A 23,169-nucleotide genomic window follows, 5' to 3' on the forward strand; every position below is an offset into this window, starting at 1 on the left:
AAGGTAAACTATAACATAGACAATAACATGTGGTGGTATCAATACCAAGTGAAGCTTGGAGTTAATAGACCCAGTGATCTCATTTTAGGGTTAAGTCAATTTAGTAGGACTTTTCCATTGTCAACTGCTCATTGATATGAGAATCGTTCACAGATCAAAGGATGTGGACAACAATGATATATCGTGTGCCATTCTTTCCCCTCTGGAGGTACAGAAGACTCATGAAATAATCCAGAGCCTGGGCAAGCTTTGGGGTTACACGTTGTGGCAGGTTTAAAATAAGTCTACAAACTCTTCAACACTCTTTCCACTTAGAGATGGAGTCTATGTGTTCTTCCTTGATTCTGGGCTCTAGGACTACTTAACTAATAGAATACAGTGGAAATCATGCTGTACCTGTTTCTTAAGGCTAAGGCCTAAGCAACTGGTATCTTCCATTTCTCTTGAGATGGTCATTCTAGAGCCTTGTCACCATGTTGTAAGGAAGCCCACATAGCCTGTGGAGAGACCTACCAGGACAGAACCAGACTCCCAGCCCTCAGGCCATCTGAGTTCCCAGACAATAGCCAGTATTTGAGTGGGGCATTTGAGAGTGGGTCTTTCAGCTCCCAGCTGACCAGCCCTAGCTGACTGTGCATGGAGCAGAGAGGAGCACTCCCCATTAGGCCATGCCCAAGTTGTAGATCCATGAGCAAAATAAATGACTGTTGTTATAATATATTAAGCTACTACCTTCAGGGTGGTTTTTATACAGAAAAAGGAAACCAGAGAACATTCTCTTTCCTGCTTCATTTGTTCTTCAGCGAATGATTATCTTACCCCATTTCTGGATGCAATCTTAATTTGGCAATTTTAAAGTCTTTGTTTTGGCACTCTCTCTTAATATGTACCAGCTGTTGTGCTTATATGTTATCTAACTCTCTTAACAACCCTTTGAGGTAAGTACTATTATTATCCTCATTTTATAGATGCATAAACTGATCTAAAGAGAGGTCCAAAGTCACATGGTTAAAAAATGGTGAAGTGGAGTTTTCAAGCCAGGTCTCTAGAACCTAAGCTCTTACCTGCTGTACTATAGCCCCTCTCATAGGTCTTTAATATTACAGAAAAGCTCCTGGCATTGCATTGTTTGCATTGCAGTCCCCTTCCCTCCTACTGCTCTCTTTGAAACTGATCCCTCGTGCCTCGTTTGTTAAGTTTTTTAGAGGGCATTTCCTCTAATAAGCAACCATCAAAAAAGGACTATAACATCCCGCTATGGACTGTTTGTGTCTCCTCAGAATTCACATGTGGAAGCCCCAGTTCCCATGATGGAGGTGGGGACTTAGGAAGGTGGTTTGGTTTAGATGAGGTCATGAGGGTGGCGCCCCCTGATGGGATTAGTGTCCTTTTAGGAAGAAGAAGGGACTGGAGCCCCTCCCCACCACCCCATGTGAGGAAAGCCGGAAGAGGGGCCCCACCAGAGCTCGGCCATGCTGGTCCCTGATCTCACAATTCTGTCTAGATATGTGAGAAATGTCTGTGCTTTAAGCCTCCCAGTCTATGGGAATTTGCTATAGCAGCTGGAGCTGAGGCAAATGCCAAGACCTTTTATAAAATGTTACCAACTTCCTCTCAAGGACCGGCATACACATAGAGAGAAGGAACAAAGTCAGGGAACTTGCCAGTTATTTTCATTTAAGCTTTAGATATAAATTGCTATATTCAGAATGTGATCAACAAAAACTGAAGGAAATAAGGCACAATATTAGCTGTCTGATTAAACCCTAATCCCCAAAGAAACGGGCAACAATTTGAAGAGCTATAAAGAGCTGAGGGTAAAATAGGTTTCAAAACAGGTTCAATAATACTCTTTATCTAAGATAATTTATGTTCTTTTGAACTTTCCTGTGTTGCTTATCTTATTTTCAAAGACACAATCAATCTCACAGGGATTGGGGCCTCAGACCAGAAGTATGGTAGACCCATAAACTTTAATGATATAGTCAAATAAAGATAAACACAAATTTACATAAAGAAACATTCACGTAACAGGCATTTACTAATTTTTTCCACCTAGAGAATTAAACACCACTCTCATTTTAGATTAAGCTTAGACCAATATTAGAGATAAAGGGAATCAAATAGCAAGCTAACACAGGAACAGAAAACCAAATACCGCATGTTCTCACCTATAAGTGAGAGCTGAATGATGAGAACACATGGACACATAGAGGTGAACAACACACACTGGGCCTACTGGAGTATGGAGGGTGAGAGGAGGGAGAGGGGCAGAAAAAATAACTACTGGGTATAAGGTACTAGGCGCAGTACCTGGGTAATGAAATGATCTGTACAATAAACCCCTGTGAAATGGGTTTACCTATGTAACAAATATGTGCATGTATCCCTGAACCTAAAATAAAAGTTGAAGAAAAAGAAATGAAGTTAAAATTCCCAAATAAAACTTTAGTTTAAGGTTAAAAAAAAAATAGTAGGTGGAATGAAAGAGTCAAGGGGGCTTGATGGTTTCTTTCCTGGCCTGACCTTTGACTTCCTAGCCCTTAGTTCAGTTCCCTCTTCAACCTGACTTAGTCTCACCTATTGGTAAAGCTGCTCCTACCCCACCACCTTCACCTCTGTCCCAGCAGTTTAAGAAAAGGAAGAATTCTGAAGACACTAGGGAACAACCTGAATTAAATAAGGCCACCTCTTCATACTTGGCAAAGGAAGTGAAGGCATTTCTCTGGAGGCTGGACAGGAACTGAATTCAGAACAAGTTAGAGGTGACCGGATGACATGATATCTGTCATCTGTAGAGATCACATGTACACTATTCATATTTCCAAAACACAGGTTTTTTAAATGATTGTGGTAAAATATATATAATATAAAATGTACTATTTTAACCATTTTAAGTGTACCATTCAGTGGCATTAAGTACAACCATGCTATTGTGAAACTATTACCACCGTCTACCCTCAAAACTTTTTCATCTTGCAAAACTGAAATACTATATTCATTAAACACCAACTCCCTATTCTGCTTCCCCACAGCCCCGGGCAACCACCATTTTATTTTCTGTCTCTATGAATTTGATTATTCTGAGTACTTCATATGAGTGAAATCGTACAGTATAAAATGCCTATTAAAAAATTAAATATAATTAACACATTTGACAATAGTTCTTTACCCCTCACCAGAGTTGCAGATAACATGGAGGAAGGTGGGGTGAGGAAGGAGATTCAGGAGGGCCGCCTGGAGGTGGGAGCAGGGCCTGTGGCTGGGGCCCGAGAACAGGGCGAGCTGGCAGAAGGAATGAAAGCCATGGTCGAGGGGAGGGAGGCAGCGAAGGTGGACGTGAAGGGATATGAAAAGCATCCTGCAGACTAATTTCTTTTTTTGTTGAGAAAACTATAGCATTTATTGGGGAAAGATAAGAGGGCACACTAAAAACTGCTGCTAGTCTTTTCTCTTAGAGTAGGCAGCAGAAGAAACCACACACTGACTATCTTCAAACCACACTTCCTCAGAGCTAAATGACCCATAATAGCGTATGGCCTGAAACAGCCAGCAGGATCCCCAGCTGCCAATTTGCTGGTCCCAATACCTTACTCACCAGCAGTAATTAAAACAAGAAGCTCACTTGGTGCTGGAGTAAGATATCCATTTTTTAAAAATAAAGCAACTTAAATTCAAATACTTGTGGTTTTGAAATTGTAGCATATAAGAATCTGGGGTGAGAAATTTAGGGCAGATTTAATTTAAAAATTATTTGAGAAATTATAGTCACAGTTCAGTGAATGAGTTGGTAGTTACTCTATTCTAAATATTTTGACAAGCATTATATAATTACATGGTAGAAACTACATTAAAAGTGCATGTATGTGAGTATGTGTGTGTGCGCATGCATATGTGTGCAGATACTACAAACCTGGGCTGCTGCTGCAGCAGTGACCAAAGGTGGCTACTTGTGCAGTGTTTAGGTGTCAGATTTGACAGCTGTATTAAGCAGGCAATGAGGAAGAGAACCCAGAAAGCATTCTCAATGTAGGGGTGCCTCTCCAGGGCCAAAAAACATCCACAATTGTCATCTTTGCTCCTTCCAGGAATGTACTGTGGGCAGACTCTGAAATTCCCTATGTTATATTCTCAAATATTCATGGGAATTCATCCATGAACACTTTTTCTAATAGTAGTTTACAGTTTCTTACTTCTTAGTACTGATACTAGCTTGGTAGTTTCACAGAAGCCACAATGTGTACATGCTGTTGAATGTAATGAATCATTCCAAGAATTTATACAGACTAGATAGTAAACCCTAAACAAGAAAAAGGTTCCACCTGTAACCACTGTCCCTGGTACATACAGTCATCTGCTCTAGACGTTGTTCCCAAATTTGTACCACTCCACCCCTTGGCCTCATGCAAACCAAATGACCCATTTGCACAAAATCTAGGGGAGGAGAGCAGAGTATTACCACTTTCAAGGTAGGCTTTTATAAGGTCAACACTGGCTTTCTTCACCTTAGGTTTTTCAGTCTATCCCTTGCTTTCTCTAGGAACCACAAGAAAGAATTTAACATTTTGTGAGAAAATTTTGAAAAGAATAACCCAAGTCTTCCACTGAAAGTTCCCTTCATTGACTATCTTAAGGGGGCACCCACTTCGGCAAATGAAAGGAAGAAATATGTATGCCCTTTTATTATTGCATGACAGATCCCTATAGTTTAGAGGTTGGATGATTTTCTTTTCCTGCTAAAATTCATAAAAGAGACCGGGTCAAGATGAGTAACTAGACTGATATTAGGTCAGCAAAGGTATATTAAATTAAAGAAGTTTTACACAACAATGTATGGAAAAATTTTTCCTATAATAAACATTTAGGCTCTTTAAAAATTCTTTACTTCTTAGTGATGAGGTCTTGCTCTGTCGCCCAGGCTGGAGTGCAGTGGCACCATCAGGGCTCACTACATCCTTGAACTCCTGGGCTCAAGCGATCCTCCTGCCTCAGCCTCCTGAGTAGCTGAGACTACGGGTGTACCCACCTAAGCTGTTGTTAAATGACAAGAATTGTTTTATCCAAATATCAGTGTGAAATAGAAGCTCACTGTGGATTCCTCCACCCAAGTAGGCGTAAAAGTAAAGAACAACTGTGTCGCAAGCTCAAGTCACCCTGGTCAGATGCTTTCATAAAATGCTGCTGCTCCTTTCCATCAATTTCAAACTTGAGGCACATAAAATGAGTCCCTCATATGAGTAAGCAGTGTTTCCCTTGACAAGCTGAAACAAGTGAATTTTTTCTTTTCGAGTAGGAAGGGTTTCAAAAAACACTTGTGAATATCAATTTGATCATCTTCTCCTGACACCTGCATTCTAGCATTCTAACCCAGTTACAACTTGTTCTCAGTCCCCTCTCCTAGGCTCTTTATTGGCACAATTCAAGACTAGTGGTTGTCTATGTGGCGGCAACCTCTCACCATCAGTCTTCCTTCTTAGCACTAGCTTAAGAATGCACATTCCCATGTGGCCCAGATGCTTTAAGCTCCAGGGGCAGTAGGAGAATTTGGTTACACTCAAACATCATATTCTGACCTTGGTTGTTCCCACGCTTTCTAAAAGGAGCCATAAGATTCACTAAGTAAGGAAATGCATCCTTCAGTAAATTTCTGAACTTATGACGTAAAAGTTCAGGAAGCTAAAGTATCCTGGCTTTGGAACGGAGTCGCCAGGAGCCTCTTCTGTGAATGTTGTTAATGTGGCCCTGCAGGCCGCAGAGCCTCTATAGCCTTGAGATGGGTACATGGGCCACTTGCTGCGGGAGCCTATGGTGGCCTTGTCCATGGCATCATTTTACCAGATCTTCAGCCACCAGATCCACGGTGGATCCTCTCCTGGATTTGTTATCACTTCCCAAGGTGAGTTTCAGTCAGGTTTGTCTAGAGCATGCTAACCAATTGGTTAAAGTCAGCTTGGTGCAAGGAAAATGAGTTGATGGGAGAGCAACTGGTCAACCGACTGGACCTGCTCCAAGTTTCAACCAGTTATCTGGTACCAGGAAGATGCTGTTGGGTAAACTACAGACCACGATGAATTAACATGAACCTTTTTAGAACCATGGGATTGGAAAAATATAAAATTTCTGTATCTAATATAAGCATATCCATATTTAGTTATAGGAAGATTGAGATTGTATTTTATCTACAATACTCTTTAAGATATTGAGTGATTACCAATTTTAACCAGCTATAATGGTTAGGATACCTAGTTATAAAGCACAGTTTCAACCTACAGAAGGGAAAGAGAACTGAAAGCCCTCTATACCCTACAGATGCTGTGTTTGACTTGGAAATGTTGGACAGAAACTGGAATGCAACTTTCTGTTATTTACAGAGGCTGTCAAAATACATTTTACTAGATCTTAAGCCACCAGAGTTGTTTATAGGTAGCTGGCAAGTGCCCACATGGAATTTAATCTCAGTAAGGAAAATTTACAACTATCAAATCCAGCCACGGAAAATGCGTCTGATGAATATATACCAGCCCACTTCAGGACCTTGGGGAAAATGTGCTGAGGTCTCATCCTACCCTAAGAGAGGCTATCCCCGGACTGCAAAAGCAGCCCCAAAGTAAGGGGCAACCGCAAAGTAAGAAAGCAGAATTAGTGGTATTAAACACAAATCCTACAACCTCTGACAATTCTGTCCCAATTGATTCTATGTGAAAGGGAAAATATACCCTTCTGAATTCCCCTTTTGCTGAATTTATGGTCTCCCATCAGCTTTGTGCTTTCTCATCATGTATGGTATTTCTTTTTTAGCTTTAAAAGTAGTAGTTAGGCTGGGTGTGGTGGCTCATGCCTGTAATCCCGGAACTTTGGGAGGCCGAGACAGGTGGATCTCTTGAGCTCAGGAGCTCAAGACCAGCCTGGCCAACATGGTGAAATCCTATCTCCACCAAAAAATACAAAAAGTTAGCCAGGTGTGGTGGTGCATGTCTGTGGTCCAAGCTACTCAGGAGGCTGAGGTGGGAGGATTGTTTGAGCCTGGGAGGCAGAGGTTGCAGTGGGCCGAGATCCTGACACTGCACTCTACCCTGGGTGACAGAGTCAAACTCTGTCTCAAAAAAAAAGCTTGGAAAAAAAAGTGGTTGTTGGCCAGGTGCGGTGGCTGGCGCCTGTAATCCCAGCACTCTAGGAGGCCGAGGTGGGTGGATCACCTGAGGTCAGGAATTCGAGACCAGCCTGACCAACATGGTGAAACCCCATCTCTACTAAAAACACAAAAATTAGTTGAGTGTGGTGTCACGCGCCTGGAGTCCCAGCTACTCGGGAGGCTGAGGCAAGAGAATTACTTGAACCCGGGAGACGGAGGTTGAGTGAGCCGAAATTGTACCACTGCACTCCAGCCTGGGCAAGAAGCGTGAAACTCCAGCTCAATAAAAACAAGGAGGGGGGTGGTTGTTATACTAATTTAACAGTGTAAGTGCTACTGGAACTTCATACATTGCTGGTGGGAATGTAAATGGTACAGCCACTTTGTTAAACAGTCTGGCAGTCATTCAAAATATTAAACATAGATTTACCATATGACCTAATAATTCCACCTCTAGGTGTTTACCAAGAGAAATGAAAATATGTATCCTCATAAAAACGGATACACAAATGTTCATAGCACCATTATTCATAATTGCCCCAAAGTAAAAGCAACCCATATATCTATCAACTGATGAATACATAAATAAAATGTGTTATATCCATTAAATGAAATGTTATTCAGCAATGAAAAAGAATGAAATAGTGATTTGAGTTGCGTAAACTACAAGTTGATGGCCTTTGAAAACATGATTGCTAAGTGAAAGAAATCAGTCACACTAGACCACATGTCGTATGGTTCCATTTATATAAAATGTCCAGAACAGGCAAATTTATAGAGATGGAAAGTAAATTCAGGTTTTGTTGAGGCTGGAAAGTTTGAGAGTGGGATATGGGTAGCTGGTATGGGTTTTTTGGGGGAGTTATAAAAATGTTCTAAACTTGCATGTGGTGATAGTTGCATATACTAAAAAAGAGTGAATCGTACATTTTAAATTAGTAAATTTTATAATATGTGAATTATACCTGAATAAGACTTTTTTGGAAAGTATAAGTGTGTCTTTGTTCGTGCTGTGAAATCAGAAAGAGAAATACCCAGTTCTAGCTAGCTCTAGTCTTCACATGGGAGAATGGAAAGACTCAGCTCCAGCCCACTAGCCATTCTGTCTCACCTAAGCGGGCGGGGGACAACTAAGAAGTACTTGTGAAGTTCACAGTCCAGAGGCACAGGCTCACTAAAAGACTGAGTTTTAATCATAGGACTGTAGAATACCCTCCTGCTGTGACTTTACCAACACATTACAAAAGTCTGTTTACAGCAGTTCCTTTTACCCAGTACATGATGTCTGGCTATCAAGGAAAAATTACAAGACATACTAAAAGGCAAAAAACAGTTTGAAGAGACAAAGGAAGCATCAGAACCAGACATGGCAGAAATGCTAAAATTATCAGACAGGGAATTTAAAACAACTATAATTAATATACTGAGGGCTCTATGGATAAGTAGACAGCATGCAAGAACAAATGGGAAGTGTATGCAGAGAGATAGAAATCCTAAAGAAGAACCAAAAAGAAATTCTAGTGGTCAAAAACATAATAACAGAAATGAAGAATGCCTTTGATAGACTTATTAACAGATTGGACACAGCTAAGGAAAGAATCTGTGAGTCTGAGGATATATCCATAGAGACTTCTAAAACAGAAAAATAAAGAGGAAAAAAGACTGAAAAACAAAAACAAAAACAGGATATCCAAAACGCTGGGACAACTACAAAAGGTATAATATACAGGTAATGGGAATGCCAGACGGAGAAGAAAGGAATAGAAGAAATATTTAAAATAATGACTAATAATTTCCATAAATGAATGTTAGACATCAAACCACAGAGGATAAATGCAAAAGAAAAGAAAAAAAGGCAAAGAACCCTGCATTTAGGCATATTGTCTTCAAACTACAGAGAACCAGAGAGAGAAAAAAATATTGAAAGAAGTCAGAAGGAAAAAAACCTTCCCTACAGAGAAACAAAGATAAGAACTACATCTGACTTATCCTCAGAAACCATGGAAGCAAGAAGGGGAGAGTGGAGTGAAATATTTAAAGTGTTGAGAGAAAAAAACCATTGACTTAGAATTCTGTGCCCTGTGAAATTATCCTTCAAAAGTGAAGGGGAAATAAAAACTTTCTCAGACAAAAATGACAAAGGGAATTTGTTGCCAGTGGACCTGCCTTGAAAGAAATGTTAAAAGAAGTTCTTTAGAGAAAATTAATATAATATGGGTCAAAACTTGGACTTACATAAAGAAAGAAAGAACAATAATTGCAGCACTATTCACAATAACAAAGACATGGAATTAACCCAAATGCCCATCAATGATAGGCTGGATAAAGACAATGTGGTACATATACACCATGGAATACTATGCAGCCATAAAAAGGAATGAAATAATGTCCTTTGCAGAAACACAGATGGATCTGGAAGCCATTATCCTCAGCAAACTAACACAGGAACACAAAATCAAACACTACATGTTCTCACGTATAAGTGGGAACTGAACAATGAGAACACATGAACACAGGGAGGGGAACAACACACACTGGGGCCTATCGGGAGATGGGGGACAAGGGGAGGGAGAGCATTAGGAAAAATAGCTAATGCATGCTGGGCTTAATACTTAGGTGGTGGGTTGATAGTACGGCAAACCACCATGGCACACGTTTACCTATGTAACAAACCTGTACATCCTGCACATGTATCCCAGAACTTAAAAATAAAAATAAAGGAAGAGCATTGAAGGAGGAATAAATGAAGGCAAAATTAAAACTTTAAAAAAAATTTGTAATTGATCTAACGGCTAACAGTTTGTTCAGGATAATAGCAATAATTATTTCAATTGTGTGTTCTTATGTATATATCTTATATGTACAAATATTCATATATATGTATATATAATGCTTGTGTATGTTTATATATATAAGTGAAATGAGTGACAGCAATTATACATGAAAGGAGAAGGAGAAATTAGGATTATTTTGCTATTTTAAGGTACTCAAACTATCTGTGAAGCAGTACAGCGTTATTTGAAAGTGGCTTGGATTAGTTGTAAATGCATATTGCAAACTCTAGGGCAACCACTAAAAAAAGTAAACAAAGAAATATAACTGATGTGCTAAAAGAAAAGAGAAAAAATTGAATCATATAAATACACGGTTAAAACCACAGGAAGATAAATAGTGGAAGACAAAAAAAAAAACCAAAGTGCAAGGGCAACAAATACAAAACTAACAAATATGGTAGATATTAATAGAACTGTATCAATAATCACTGTGAATATCAGTAGTCTAACTGCACCAGTTAAAAGAAATCATCAGAGTAGATCACTATAGACACTTTGGAAGATAGTTTGGTGGTTTCTTTTAAAACTAAACATACTTTTACCATACAATCCAATAATCATGTTCTTTGGTATCTACCCAAAGGAACTGAAAACTTATATCCACACAAAAACCTGCACATGGACGTTTAATGCAGTTTTATTCATAATTACCAAAACTTAGAAGCTGTCAAGATGCCATTCAGTAGGTGGATGAATAAATAAACTGTAGTACATCTAGACTATGGAGTATTACACAGCACTGAAAAGAAATCAGCTACCAAGCCCTAAAAAGATATGGAGGAACCTTAAACGCATATTTTAAGTGAAAGCATTCAATCAGAAAAAGACTAAATACTATATGATTCCAACTATATGACATTCTGAGAAACTATGGTGACAGTAAAAAAAAAAAAAAAAAAAAAAAAAGTGGTTGCCAGGGGTTGTGGGGGTTGAGGGAGGAATGAATAGGAGAAGCATGGGATTTTTAGAGCAGTGAAAATACTCTGCATGATACCACAATGGTGGACACATGTCACACATTTGTCCAGACCCATAGGCTATAGAGCACCAAGAGTGAACCCTAAACTATGGACTCTGGGTGATAATGATCTGTCAATGTAGGTTCATTGATTGTAACAAATACGGCACTTGGGTGGGGGTTGTTGATAAGGAGAAGCTCTGCATGCATGGGGCACGGAGATATGGGAAATCTCTGTACATTCCTTTCAATTTTGCTTTGAATGAAACTGCTATAAGAATATAAAGTCTTCAAAAAACTCCAGGCCCTATTATGGTAAGATAAATAGTCATAAAAATGGTTAAGATGGTAAATTTTATGCTGCATATATTTTGATACAATACAATAAAAATAAAATCTAAAACTTAGATGGAAAAAAACACCACCCTGCAAGCACAGTCAGAGGCCCCATCGCTGAAAGACATCATGACAAGTAGATGGTGAAGCCAAAAGAGGCACTGACCCAGGAGTTGCCTCTGAGTGGGGTGTGCAGGATGGAAAGACCAGTGAGGTAGGGCTCAGCAGCCGCCAGGTAGCTGGGACATGTGCTGACAGGCAACACTCAGAGGTGCACATTTCTAGGCCCATAATCTGATGACAAGCTGCCCCTGCAGACAGGAATGGAGCCACGTTGAGGGTGCTCATGTCGGTAAGGGCTGGGGGGTGCTCATGCTAAGGCAGAGAAGGAGCAAGGCTGGACCGCAGTTGGCACAGAGTAGGATGGCTCGATGGGTCTCACAGGAAACAAAGTGCTGTGACACCAACAAAAATGAGAGTGGCAAGCTTGGAGACCACAGGCGAGATTGGCATTTAAGGTGATAGCTTCTCACGCATCAGAGGCAGTGGCTAGGAGCAAGTCCACCCTTGCAGGGAGGAGTATTTTATCATTGGCAATATTAAGAATTGTCAGTGCATGGTAATATGCAAAAGCTGACTCACTTTTAGTAGACTTGATTGTTTTAAAATGTTCTACAGATGATGATTCCTGGAACACCCCCTCTTCTTTTCTACTCCACACACTCCTTTTGCTGGCTCATTTCTAGTCAAATTTCCAAACTCAGCTCAGACATGTTCTCCTCCTGGAAGTGTTGCCTGAGTTCCTCATCCTGCCTGCCCTCAACTCACCTCAATGAAGCCGGGTCATCCCTTCTCAGTATACACCGAATTAGGCATGGAAACTGTCTGTTTAGTCATGGTACCAGGTCTTGATCATCTCTGCATCCTCAGAACCTAACACTGTGCCTGCCACATGGCAGGCATTCAATAAAGGTTTGTTAACTGACTGAGTGAATGAATACTGCATAAAGAACCCACCCAAATGATACCTTCAACCCCAAGGTAGCCTAGGATTAATAGAAAACACTTTAGCTGAAAGCCTTTTCCAGTAGTCACTCCCCATCCTGTTACTACACATTTTGGAGTGAATGTAACATAGCACAGTTTGAATAGTTAAAAGTTGATTACAAGCCATTACATGAAGGGCATGAAGTCTTGGAAGGCTATGCCTGCTGCCTATGTTTGGAAGAAAAGAGTAGTGTGCTTATCTTTTGAAAGATTTTTTAAAAATATCACATCATTATATACAATAACTCAGTTAAATAAACCATTCAGCTGAAATTTTCATTCTGGTTACAAATGAAGGGTATTATATACAAAGGAGCTTGGGAACAGCCTCTAGCGAGGTTGGTAGATTTTTGGTTTAAGAACCCAAGGCTGATGTCTGCATTATTAGGCATATTATTTTCACCAGTTTTATAAATCATTGTTCTCAACTCATAAGCCTGGCTTATGATCCAAACAAAAAGTAATTTATGGAGGGGAAAAAAGAAGAAAATAAAAAAGAATTAGTGAACTACGGAGGTAGTTGTTTTCTGCCACTTCAACTTTGATAAAAATTGCTGTATTTGCCCACTCAAAGGAAATAGCTGTTCTCAAAATTCAGAGAGTGAGAGGACCCTGCAAGGAAGGATTCACCTTTTTAAACTCTTGGCGTCCCTGTACAGACCTACTGAGGAGGAGTGAGCGAACACAGGAAGGGTTGGTGAGCGGGAAGGAGGAAGTACTGCGGTGGAGTTCTTGCAGAATTTTTTGGGGAAAAGAAATAGAGAATGGAAGAGCATGGGGCTAAGAATGTAAAAGTCACCAAAAATGCAGAAGTCTGATAATTCCCATTGTTAGCAACAATGTAGGAGAAACAGAAATCCTCACACACTCTTGGGATTACAGGCGTGAGCCACCAAGCCCAGCCTATGCCATTTGATGTAAAGGATTAGAGCATCCATGGACCCTGTGGGGGGTCCTGGAACCAATCAATCCTCTATGGATATTGAAGGGTAACTATATATCAATATCTAACAGCTCAATATCCATCTAGGGACAGACAGCACTATGCCTGGTAGTAGACATTTAGTGTTTACTGAAAGAACAGACATTCCTTAAGTTATATTGGAATCATTCACCATTTTCCCAAAAAAAGGAGAGAATCTGAGCCTTGGCTTCTGTAGTGAAATTCTGTTGTCTTTGCCTTCATCTCAAAAACAGATTGGTTAATGGATGGGGATATGATCCAGGTTGGTCCCATAAGCCTCAGTCCTGGGGTTTTGCTTGAATGTCACCAACCTCTCCACCCTCTCCAATCACCCCATCCCCAGGCTAATGTCTGGAGCTCCTGGAGGCTGTCTTGTCCCCATGGAGGGGACCTGTTGAGAATGAAGTGCAAGACAGTGGAACTAAGATATGGGGAGAGTTAGGCTCCTGCAACCGGATTTAAATCCCTAGACCCAGAGGCACGTGAAGATCCACCTAGCCTGCACCTTTCCGTTAATTGACCCAATAAATTCCCCTTCTTGCTTATGACCTTTTGAATCATGTTTGGTTTTTGTTTTTGCTGTTTTTCTTGTTTTGTTTTTTTGGCCTTTTACAATGACAAGTCTAGTCTACTTCAGGTGGAAGGATGAACTTCCATTAGGAAAAACAAAAATCTAAGGTTTCGTATGAATATCTCTTAGTTTTTCACGTCCTATACATTTTGTTGACATTTTGGTAACTCACCTTTCACCAAGTAGAACATTTGACAGATTTATAAATGAAGGAAAGTCCAGTGAGTTCATTACTGGATAGGCATGAATAGGAACAAGCAAAGTGTCATCTCCCTAAAATTAATCAGTAAAAGTCAAGTTTAACATTTTGAAGACTACGACTTTTAGACAAACTTGTAGATGCTTTATTTCTTATCTTGTTTTCTATCATTAAAAAATATTTCCTTAAGAAACTTCGGCACTTAACTACAACATTAGAAATACTGAGTTTTCTTAGCCAAAAACAAAGCGTAGAAAAGTTTAAGTACTCTTTATTGAAATGATGTTCACTATTATCCAAGGACGCTAAAGATAATGATGCCTCATAGAGATATGAAGACGGTAATCTATCTGCTTCTATTTCAGAAAATTATGAAGAAACACAATCTTTAGTGGCCCAAGAAAAAGAGAACCAACACAGAGTCATCTGATCCAGACAGCACAGAATAGAAAACAATGTATTGGCAAGAGGGCAGAGAAACCTGCTTCTTGTCTCATAGGACGTTAACCTTCAGAAGGACTGTTAGCCTCTCCAGGCATAGTTTCTTTCTTTGCAAAATGGAGATAATCACATCTTTCCTTAAAGGCATTTTTAAGAATTAAAGCAGGTGATGGCATTAAAAAGTCAAAAGTACTGCATAAAAGTGAGGTATTATTATTAGCATTATATGGTAGTAACAGAAAATGTGTCCTGGCATTTTATACAATGCGTGTTCTAGGGATTCTTCTTATGTTCAGCACAGAGTATTCCATCTGAAAGCAATATTCTGGTTTTGTTTTTATTTTTTATTTTATTTTGAGATGGAGTCTCACTCTGTTGCCCAGGATGGAGTGCAGTGGTGCGACCTCAGCTCACCGCAACTTCCACCTCCTGGGTTCAAGTGATTCTCCTGCCTCAGCCTCCGGAGTAGCTGGGACTACAGGTGTGCACCACCAGGCCTGGCTAATTTTTGGTACTTTTAGTAGAGATGGGGTTTCACCATGTTGGCCAGGCTGGTCTCGAACTCCTGACCTCAGGTGATCCCCCTGCCTCAGCCTCCCAAAGTGCAGGGATTACAGGCATGAGCCACTGTGCCCGGCCATTTTTATATTTTTTTTAATTGAAACTCCAAAAAAATAAAAATGGTCTACCACATTCTTAAGGAAATGCGCTTCTTGATCAAAAATACTACTGTGGGTATGTTGGGTCTAAGGTTCGTTCCCTCCCCCTGTGGAAATGCATCTCTACTATGATGATGTGAGTCAGAGACAACACTATCAATTTACAAAAGTTAACTTTGCAAATTTTTGTAACCTTTTTGGAAAGAAAAAGTGAAATGCTTTCAAGGCAAGTCACCTTATTGTACAGATTGTAAGAAATAAAGCATTACTTAAAAAGAAAAACAGTAGAAACTCATTTGTTACTAATGTATACTCTTCTGTTTTGGTTTTGAAACATCAATAATTTAGTTAACCTAAGGGCTTCTCAAGCTGAAGACTGGGTCTGGACTATAGAGCAAAAGGAGGGGCAGAGGGGACAGTGTTAAGAGAAGGAATGACAGCAGCTCTGGCTGGAGTCCAAAGGACGAATTAGGTGACCTAGGAAAGGCTCAGAAGAACTCAAACAGCTCCCACCTCCCGGAACCACCCCCATCCCCGCACCAGGGCTGCCTCTGTGGGCAATCCCAGGCATAGGCCAGTGGCTGGTGCTTATAATCATAACTTGGATGGTTGTTAGTTTTTCAACCTAGCATTTAAGGGAGTATGTTAAAGTTATTTGAAAAGGCTTCAGCAACTGCCAGCCCCACATGATAGATGAAGCTTTAGGCACAGGGCAGTGGGAAGCCTGCAGCGAACAGCATCTCCTGACTCTGTCCAGGTCCTCTGCAGCCTAACGCCTTCCCATCTTGGGCCATGTCACTGGGCAACAAGTCTTGCACACCAGTCACACTGGTGACCTGGGGAACACCTGGCACTGGGCCAAGAAAGCTCTCAGTGGTCATTCCACCTCTCTTCCTGCCACCCTTGAGAATGTCAGTTTTAACCCACCATCAAAAAAAAAAAAAAAAAAAAAAGCAATGTTAAGAAACCCACCTTACAGTGAATGCGGATGCAGTCATAATAGTATCGCCACTCATCTGGAGAAAATGTAACGGTGACTGTGAGGGACAAGCCAGGGACCAGGTGGTGTTCCTGGAAGACAGGTGGGCTTTTGTCGGGACAAGCCCCGGACTGCACAGACAGCAGCACCAGGGGTGACAATACACCACACACCCACCCTCCGCAGGCCTGAGACGCAGACAACCACACCGTGGGAGAACAGGGAAACCAATGACACTTACCTTTCTTACATAATTGATCTCAAAGTATTTGGTTTGCGGGGGTAAAATATGAACACTTGTGTCTTCGTTGGAAACATTGACCAGATACTGGGAGAGAAAAAGAAGTATTTAGAGGAAATACACGGCTTTATTTATTTGCATATTCATCTCATTTATGTAGACTTCATCTGTTCCTGAAAGAATTTGAGGAGATATCCTGTATTTTTTAACTTTTTAAAAGATTTGAAATACATCATACACCATTTGAAGAATGATAAACACAACACACACCATTTCAAGAATTATAAAACATTCCCCTCGTCCCCACTTTCCCCCTTAGGAACAATACTAAAGCCTGCAGTACCGCCCCCTACCCCAGCCCGAGACTTACCATCCTTTAGAGGCCCCTCCCCACAGTCCTGAACGTTACTGCAAGTGCTTTTTGTTGAACTCAATTTAGTCCTGTGATTCAATGGAGCTAAGAAGTCAGGCACCAACTCCTACAGGTTCTCTAATTACATGCCACTGGTTTAGGGGCCAGAGGACACTGAAACTATCAGAAAGTCAGGAAAACGAACATGGCTAAGACAGCCTCCAATCCACGCCTGGGCAGATGAAAAGGAAGTCGAGGGTGGGAATTCTCTGAAAGTGACAAGAGAAGGCCATCCCTGTGAGGCAGGATCATCTGGTGGATGCGTCAGCTAGGTCTCTGAGGAAAGAGGTGTTTTTCCTTCCTTTGTTTGAAAGGGACACAAGAACTTTGAATTCTGGGGATCTGGGCTTTGCCTGGGCCAGGGGAAGGTTAAGAGACCTTTGGTTTCTGAAGTCTAGGCCAGAGGCTGGGCCTGTCCCGGGGCTTGGAAGGCCCATTGCTCGAGGCCTGACATTCTTCAATGCTCTAAGTAAGACTTTAGACATTCTCTCCTGATGAGGGTACACTGTGTTTGCCTGTGGTTTTTTTGTTGTTGCTTTTTTATTTTTTTATTTTTGAGATAGGGTCTTTTTGTTGCTCGGGTTACAGTATAGTAGCACAATCATAGCTCACTGAAGCCTTGAACTCCTGGGTTCAAGCAAACCTCCTGCTTTTGCTCCTGAGTAGCTGGGATTATAGGCATGCGCCATCATGCCCAGCTAATTTTTATTTTTTGTAGAGATGGGGTCTCACCATGTTATCCAGGCTGGTCTTGAACTCCTGGGCTCAAGGATCTTCTCACGCTGGCCTCTGAAAGTGCTGGGATTACAGGCATAAGCCACCGTGTCTGGTCATGCATGTGTTTAAAACGTTCTTATTTGTTACATGCGAACATTCTTAAAGCACTACAATTTTTGTGACCCTGTTTTGGTGTATCTTCCTTTTCTTACAAAACTTGTTAAAAGCCCAAACAAAAAGTTTCCCAGGCGTCTCTTGGCCTCCAAGGGGCCCTGCACATGGGCAGTCTTGGTGAAGGGATGAGTTCCCAGGGGCCAGACCCATGAGAGCAGCCCTTGTGAGAGAGGCTGGGAGGAGAAGTGTGCTTAGTCCATCACACTCAGAGTCTTGGGGTGACAGGACCCACCTGAGGATGGAGAGAGGCCACTCAGCCCCAGGCCTGGAACCTTTTTTTTTTTTTTTTTTTTTTTTTTTGAGACGGAGTCTTGCTCTGTCGCCCAGGCTGGAGTGCGGTGGCCAGATCTCGGCTCACTGCAAGCTCCGCCTCCCGGGTTCACGCCATTCTCCTGCCTCAGCCTCCCGAGTAGCTGGGACTACAGGCACCCGCCACCTCGCCCGGCTAGTTTTTTTTTTGTAATATTTAGTAGAGACGGGGCAGGCCTGGAACCTTAACAAAGAGCTCTGTCCCCATGCTTCTCACTGGGGGAGGGCTGTGAAGTTCTCAAGCTGGAGTCCAGGACGAACTGGAAGCAGAAGTGGTTCTATCATCTGTTATTACTTAAAAATAATTCAGTAAAAACACTGCAACAAACAAGGGTGTATAAACTGGTTTTAATATGTACCCTGGGAGTGGTTAAGCTCAGAGGAAATCAGCAATCTGCACTCTAGGAGGGCTTTTTTTTTTTTTTTTTTTTTGAGATGGAGTCTTGCTCTGTTGTGCAGGCTGGAGTACAGTGGCGCGATCTCGGCTCGCTGCAGTCTCTGCCTCCTGGGTTCAAGTGATTTTCCTGCCTCAGCCTCCTGAGTAGCTGGGATTACAGGTGCGCACCACCAGGCCCGGCTAATTTTTGTATTTTTAGTAGAGACAGACGGGGTTTCACCATGTTGGTCAGGCTGGTCTCGAACTCCTGACCTCATGATCCACCTGCCTCAGATTCCCAAAGTGCTGGGATTACAGGTATGAGCCACCGCGACCGGCCTCTAGGAGTGCTTTGTGAGCACCAAAGGATCCTAACCCAGCACCTACATTCCAGAGGCAGCCCCCAGAGTGTTTCAATTATGCCACCTAAGTTCATTCTGGAGAGTCTTCTATATTAGCAGAAAGGATACTCAGAATCTATGGATTAACTAGAAATATTATCCAGGCATTTCCACTCTCAAACAAAAGGGGTATGAGAATCTGGTGAGCGCAAAAGACCAATATCCTTTAGAATGACATTCTAGGGCCCCAGACTCCCTCCCAGGCCCCATGCTCTGTACTTTACTAAAGTATTCGGTCAGCCAGTTGTCACATCTGCTGCCATCAAAGCCTCCCCACCAGGAGCTACAGCTGGGACTTTGTGAGATTACAAACACAATGATCTTTCTGCCTGCTTGCTAGTAAGTGTTCATGTGTGTTGCAGAGTGTCTTCTCAGACCTGTTCGCTGCAGCAGACCACCTGTAGCAAGGCTGCTGAGGAGTGGACCTGTGACTCCCACATGCTGTCAGGGTCAGACTCTCAGTATCTGTCTGACAATTAGAAATAAGCTCACTGGCTTAGGTCAGTTTCCAACAAGCAACAATATGGGCAGAAGACCAGAACAGAGATCTGTCCTCCAAGCTGCTGGGTTGGCTCCATTTTTCCAGCATTCCTGAATGGTCCCAAGGAAGACAGGATCCTACACTCCCAAGACTGGAGATCCAGCCAGCACCTATGGACAAACAAAGAGACCTGACCTTTCCTCCAACCTGAGTGTGTCAGAGCAAATCCAAATCTAACCACTACCCATTTGAACATGAAGGGGGCATGCCAAAATTCATGACATAATATCTATATTGTCAAGTGAGTCAAAAATGTGCAATAGGAGGGTCAGGCATAGTGGCTCACACCTGTAATCCCAGCACTCTGGGAGGTCAAGGCAGGTGGATCACCTGAGGTCACGAGTTTTGAGACCAGTCTGGCCAACATGGTGAAATCCCATAATACAAAAATTAGCTGGGCATGGTGGTGGGAGCCTGTAATCCCAGCTACTAGGGAGGCTGAGGCAGGAGAATCGCTTGAACTCAGGAGGTGGAGGTTTCAGTGAACCGAGATCACGCCATTGCACTCCAGCCTGGACGACAAGAGCAAAACTCCGTCTCCAAAAAAAAAAAAAAAACAGAAAAAGAAAAAAAATTAGCAATAAGAAAATACTAGATGATTTTCTTAAAGAGTAACATAGATTCAATTTGTGATAGTAAAAGATACATTATTTGACTATAGTTTCCCATGTCTACTTTTAAAAGATTTTTGATCTGGAATTGTTCATTTGGATCAACAGAGAAATAAGAAACAACAAACTCAAACAAAAGTGTAGATATTTAGTTAATAAGAGCTCAGAAACAGGAAGAAAATGTTCAGCTTCTGTTTGAGATCTGAAGTGAAACGGAGACTAGTGGAGAATGAAGGCCTGGGTAGCTGGGTGCAGTGGCTCACGCCTATAACCCCAGCTACTCAGGAGGCGGAGGTGGGAGGATCACTTGAGCCCAGGAGTTTGAGGCTGCAGTGAGCTGTGATCCACATGGCAGATGGCAGAGAAGGCAGTCAGCAGACACAGTGATGGTGCGGGCAGGGATATTTCCACCAAATAATGCCTAAGACAATTCCAGGGGACATTGTGCCAATGAGCTTTTTCAATGAACTTAAAACAACAACAAAACATGACAAATTATAGCAAAAAAGGAACAGTTTATTCTCTACGCTTTAGTAAACAAAGTCAACATCCAAAAGACTGACTTCCAAAACAGGAAGATTTTATTAATTTTGCAGTTCTCAATTTTTGGTTGCAAGTACTCATTGTTTCCTATAATCATCCATGTTCTTCGTCCTATCAAAGATTTTTCTGAGCCCAGGAAGACTGCAGAGCCAATTTTGTGCAATGTCCTTATTTCATGAAGACACAGTGACCTGGAACTGTCCATGCCACAGGGTGAGTGGAAGACCTGGGCCTAGAACCCGGTCTCCAGCTCTGGGCTAGGGCTCTTTCTACTACATCCTACTGTCTGATGGCTCAGCGCATCTCAGTGCCCAGCCTGCATTTCCTATCTTTCTTTTTATACTTTATCAGCAGATCAGCTTTATTTTTAGATCATTATAAATAATATCCCTTCAGAGATAAAATACCAGTACTGCCTTTCCATTTATAACTAAAACTGGGAAAAATAATTATCATTCAAAGGAAAAACAAACCTTGGGAAAACGAATCAAGTGCTTAGAAAGTGTACGTTAGATTAATACGAAGAGTTTATTTGAAAACAACAAAAACAAGCAACCCAACGTTACCCTTAGGCAAGATAAAATTGCCTGAAATCCTACCCTGTGTTTCAATTTTGGGTCGGTAGACCTCCCAGTCCCTCTGGGATCTCTGTTCCCCTGGGAGCTGACCTTCTGCTGGCCCGGGGCTCCCCGTTTCCTTGGTGCTGTCTCCACAGGGTACCATATTTACTCCAAAGTGAAATTCAGCCCCTTCTAGAGTTTTTCAGAACCGCTTCCCACTCCACAAAAACCATCAGCCACACATCAAGTAGTCATAAGTTTAACAGCCGTTACTCAGGATTTATAGGAATTTCCTCAAGAGGGCTCCCAACTCTCGTCACCCCCAATCCCATGCTGCTTCAGGCTCCCTCTGTGTCTCCTCAGGAGAGTCTATTCTCCTCCTTCTAGAGGGAACGGCAGAACCTGCCCTCCAGTGAAGTCTTGCCTTGGAGTGGGTCAGGGCTAACCTTCCAACACAATACTTCAGCCTGCAAGTTGCAAGCTCAGTGGCACAGCTTCTCAAAGAAGGTGCATACTTAACATGAGGGATCTGGGGACAAAATTCAAGCAGCCTTATACGTTCTTTAAAGTGTTTTATTTTAAAATGCATCTTCGTCATGCATTTGCTCTAAAATTTTGCTCTATATTGCATTTCTCCAAAATGTAAGAGTGAAATTGATGTTCTAGAAAGATGTGCTATGTTTATACTGTGGCTTCAATTCTCCCATCCCCACACTCTGAGCAGCCACCGGGATTCATGGCCCTGATTTTGAGATGCAAGATCTTGGAGATCTCTAAGGCTGTAATAGAACAGGTCTCTAATGTAAATTAATATAAAAACAAATATTACTATTTGACAAAGCCAGAAGAAACTGTTCATTTATTTAAGATAAGACTTTTTAGGCTAACAATTTTGTTTTGGGCTGGCAACAGCAACACTGGTTATCTTGAAGGAAAATTGATGGATTATTTACTTAATAATTTCCAGGACCAAATCACTCCACAAAGGTAAAAACAAATTTAAGGGGTCTTGGCTTTGAGAAAACCAGGGAGCATTATTTCAAATTTTAAAGTAAATGGAAACACTGATCTCAATATGAATGCAAGCAAACTGTTTCAGATCCTTCAGCCAGAGCTGGATTGATCTGAAATGTTAATGAACAATTTATTTGTGGTTTTAAATACACATTCAGTCATTCCATTCTTGGGCAATTTGCATAGTTTGCTGTAGCAAAACCAAGATAAAAGCAGTTGTTGGATTTTCCACCTTGTTTGGCAAGAATTTCAAGGCAATTGCCTTAAGCTTCCGCTTCAATTTGCCAGTGGAAACGGGGCTGGCTCTCCCAAGATTTCCGAGAATGTTATTAAGATGAAATCACTTGACTTTTATCTATTTCTGTTTGATTTAATGTCTGATAGAAGCAATATGACCACCTAGACTTTACATTGTATTTCCTTGGGATTAGTGAGCCTCTGCCACTCTTCTAATAACCTCACAACTCTTATAATAAAGTGAGTTCCTCATCCTTCACTCACAAGTGCTTGTTGGGTGCCTTCACTCAGGCACTGCATGAGGTGCCAGGGAAGCAGCAATATGAAAGACAGACATGGCCTCCATTCGCAGCAGAATGAAGCCGAGCTGAGGCTTCATACCTTTTTCAATAACTAAACCATACTCCCTTGCTCCCCACGAATTCTAAGTGGGGATGAAATCACCCACAAAGGAAAGAAGTCAAAATTGATTCTTGGGAGGACAAAGGAATCTTAGACACTGTGATGGCTGCAATCTTCCAAAGCTCAATCCTACCTGACAAAATCTTATTCCTTAGTATTTAGTTTCTCTCATTCATGTTTCCCTAGGGGATGCTAATGAAAGAAAAGAACCACATCATACTCTAAAATTCCACTAAGTTGATCTTCCTCAAATGCATCATAACCCTGCTCAAAAATACTTCCTTAACTTCCTGCTGCTTTCTGAATCACATGCACGCTCCTTACGTTGATATTCTTGTCCCAACCCACATGTTCCACCTTCTCCATTACCTACTCCAAAGCCCTACCATCCAGGCAAACGAGCCTCCAAATAGGCCATTTGTTGGCTCAACTCGAGCCCCTGCATGTCTTCCTCTGGGCCCCGAATGCCTTCTCCCCACTTCCTACTTAGCTTCTGGGCTATCCCCAATGG

General features: G+C 41.6%; 1 protein-coding gene across 7 annotated transcripts in view; it reads right to left on the reverse strand.

Moving 5' to 3' along the window:
- The window catches only part of CFAP221 (cilia and flagella associated protein 221), a 115,623-nt gene that overhangs the window by 82,029 nt on the left and 10,425 nt on the right, over positions 1-23,169 (reverse strand). For 6 of the 7 annotated variants that reach the window (XM_007964719.3, XM_007964718.3, XM_007964716.3 and 3 more), the window contains 3 exons: positions 16,362-16,448; positions 16,114-16,212; positions 14,015-14,115 (listed from right to left, as the gene is read on the reverse strand). In XM_007964719.3, the coding sequence (XP_007962910.3) occupies positions 14,015-14,073 (59 nt within the window). In that variant the 5' untranslated portion in view covers positions 14,074-14,115; positions 16,114-16,212; positions 16,362-16,448. Of the gene's footprint in view, positions 1-14,014; positions 14,116-16,113; positions 16,213-16,361; positions 16,449-23,169 lie in introns of those variants that run through there. The other variant, XM_073019614.1, reaches the window with a different exon arrangement.

The sequence above is a fragment of the Chlorocebus sabaeus genome, chromosome 10 (genome assembly GCF_047675955.1).
Source record: "Chlorocebus sabaeus isolate Y175 chromosome 10, mChlSab1.0.hap1, whole genome shotgun sequence".
NCBI classification, from domain to species: Eukaryota; Metazoa; Chordata; class Mammalia; order Primates; family Cercopithecidae; genus Chlorocebus; species Chlorocebus sabaeus.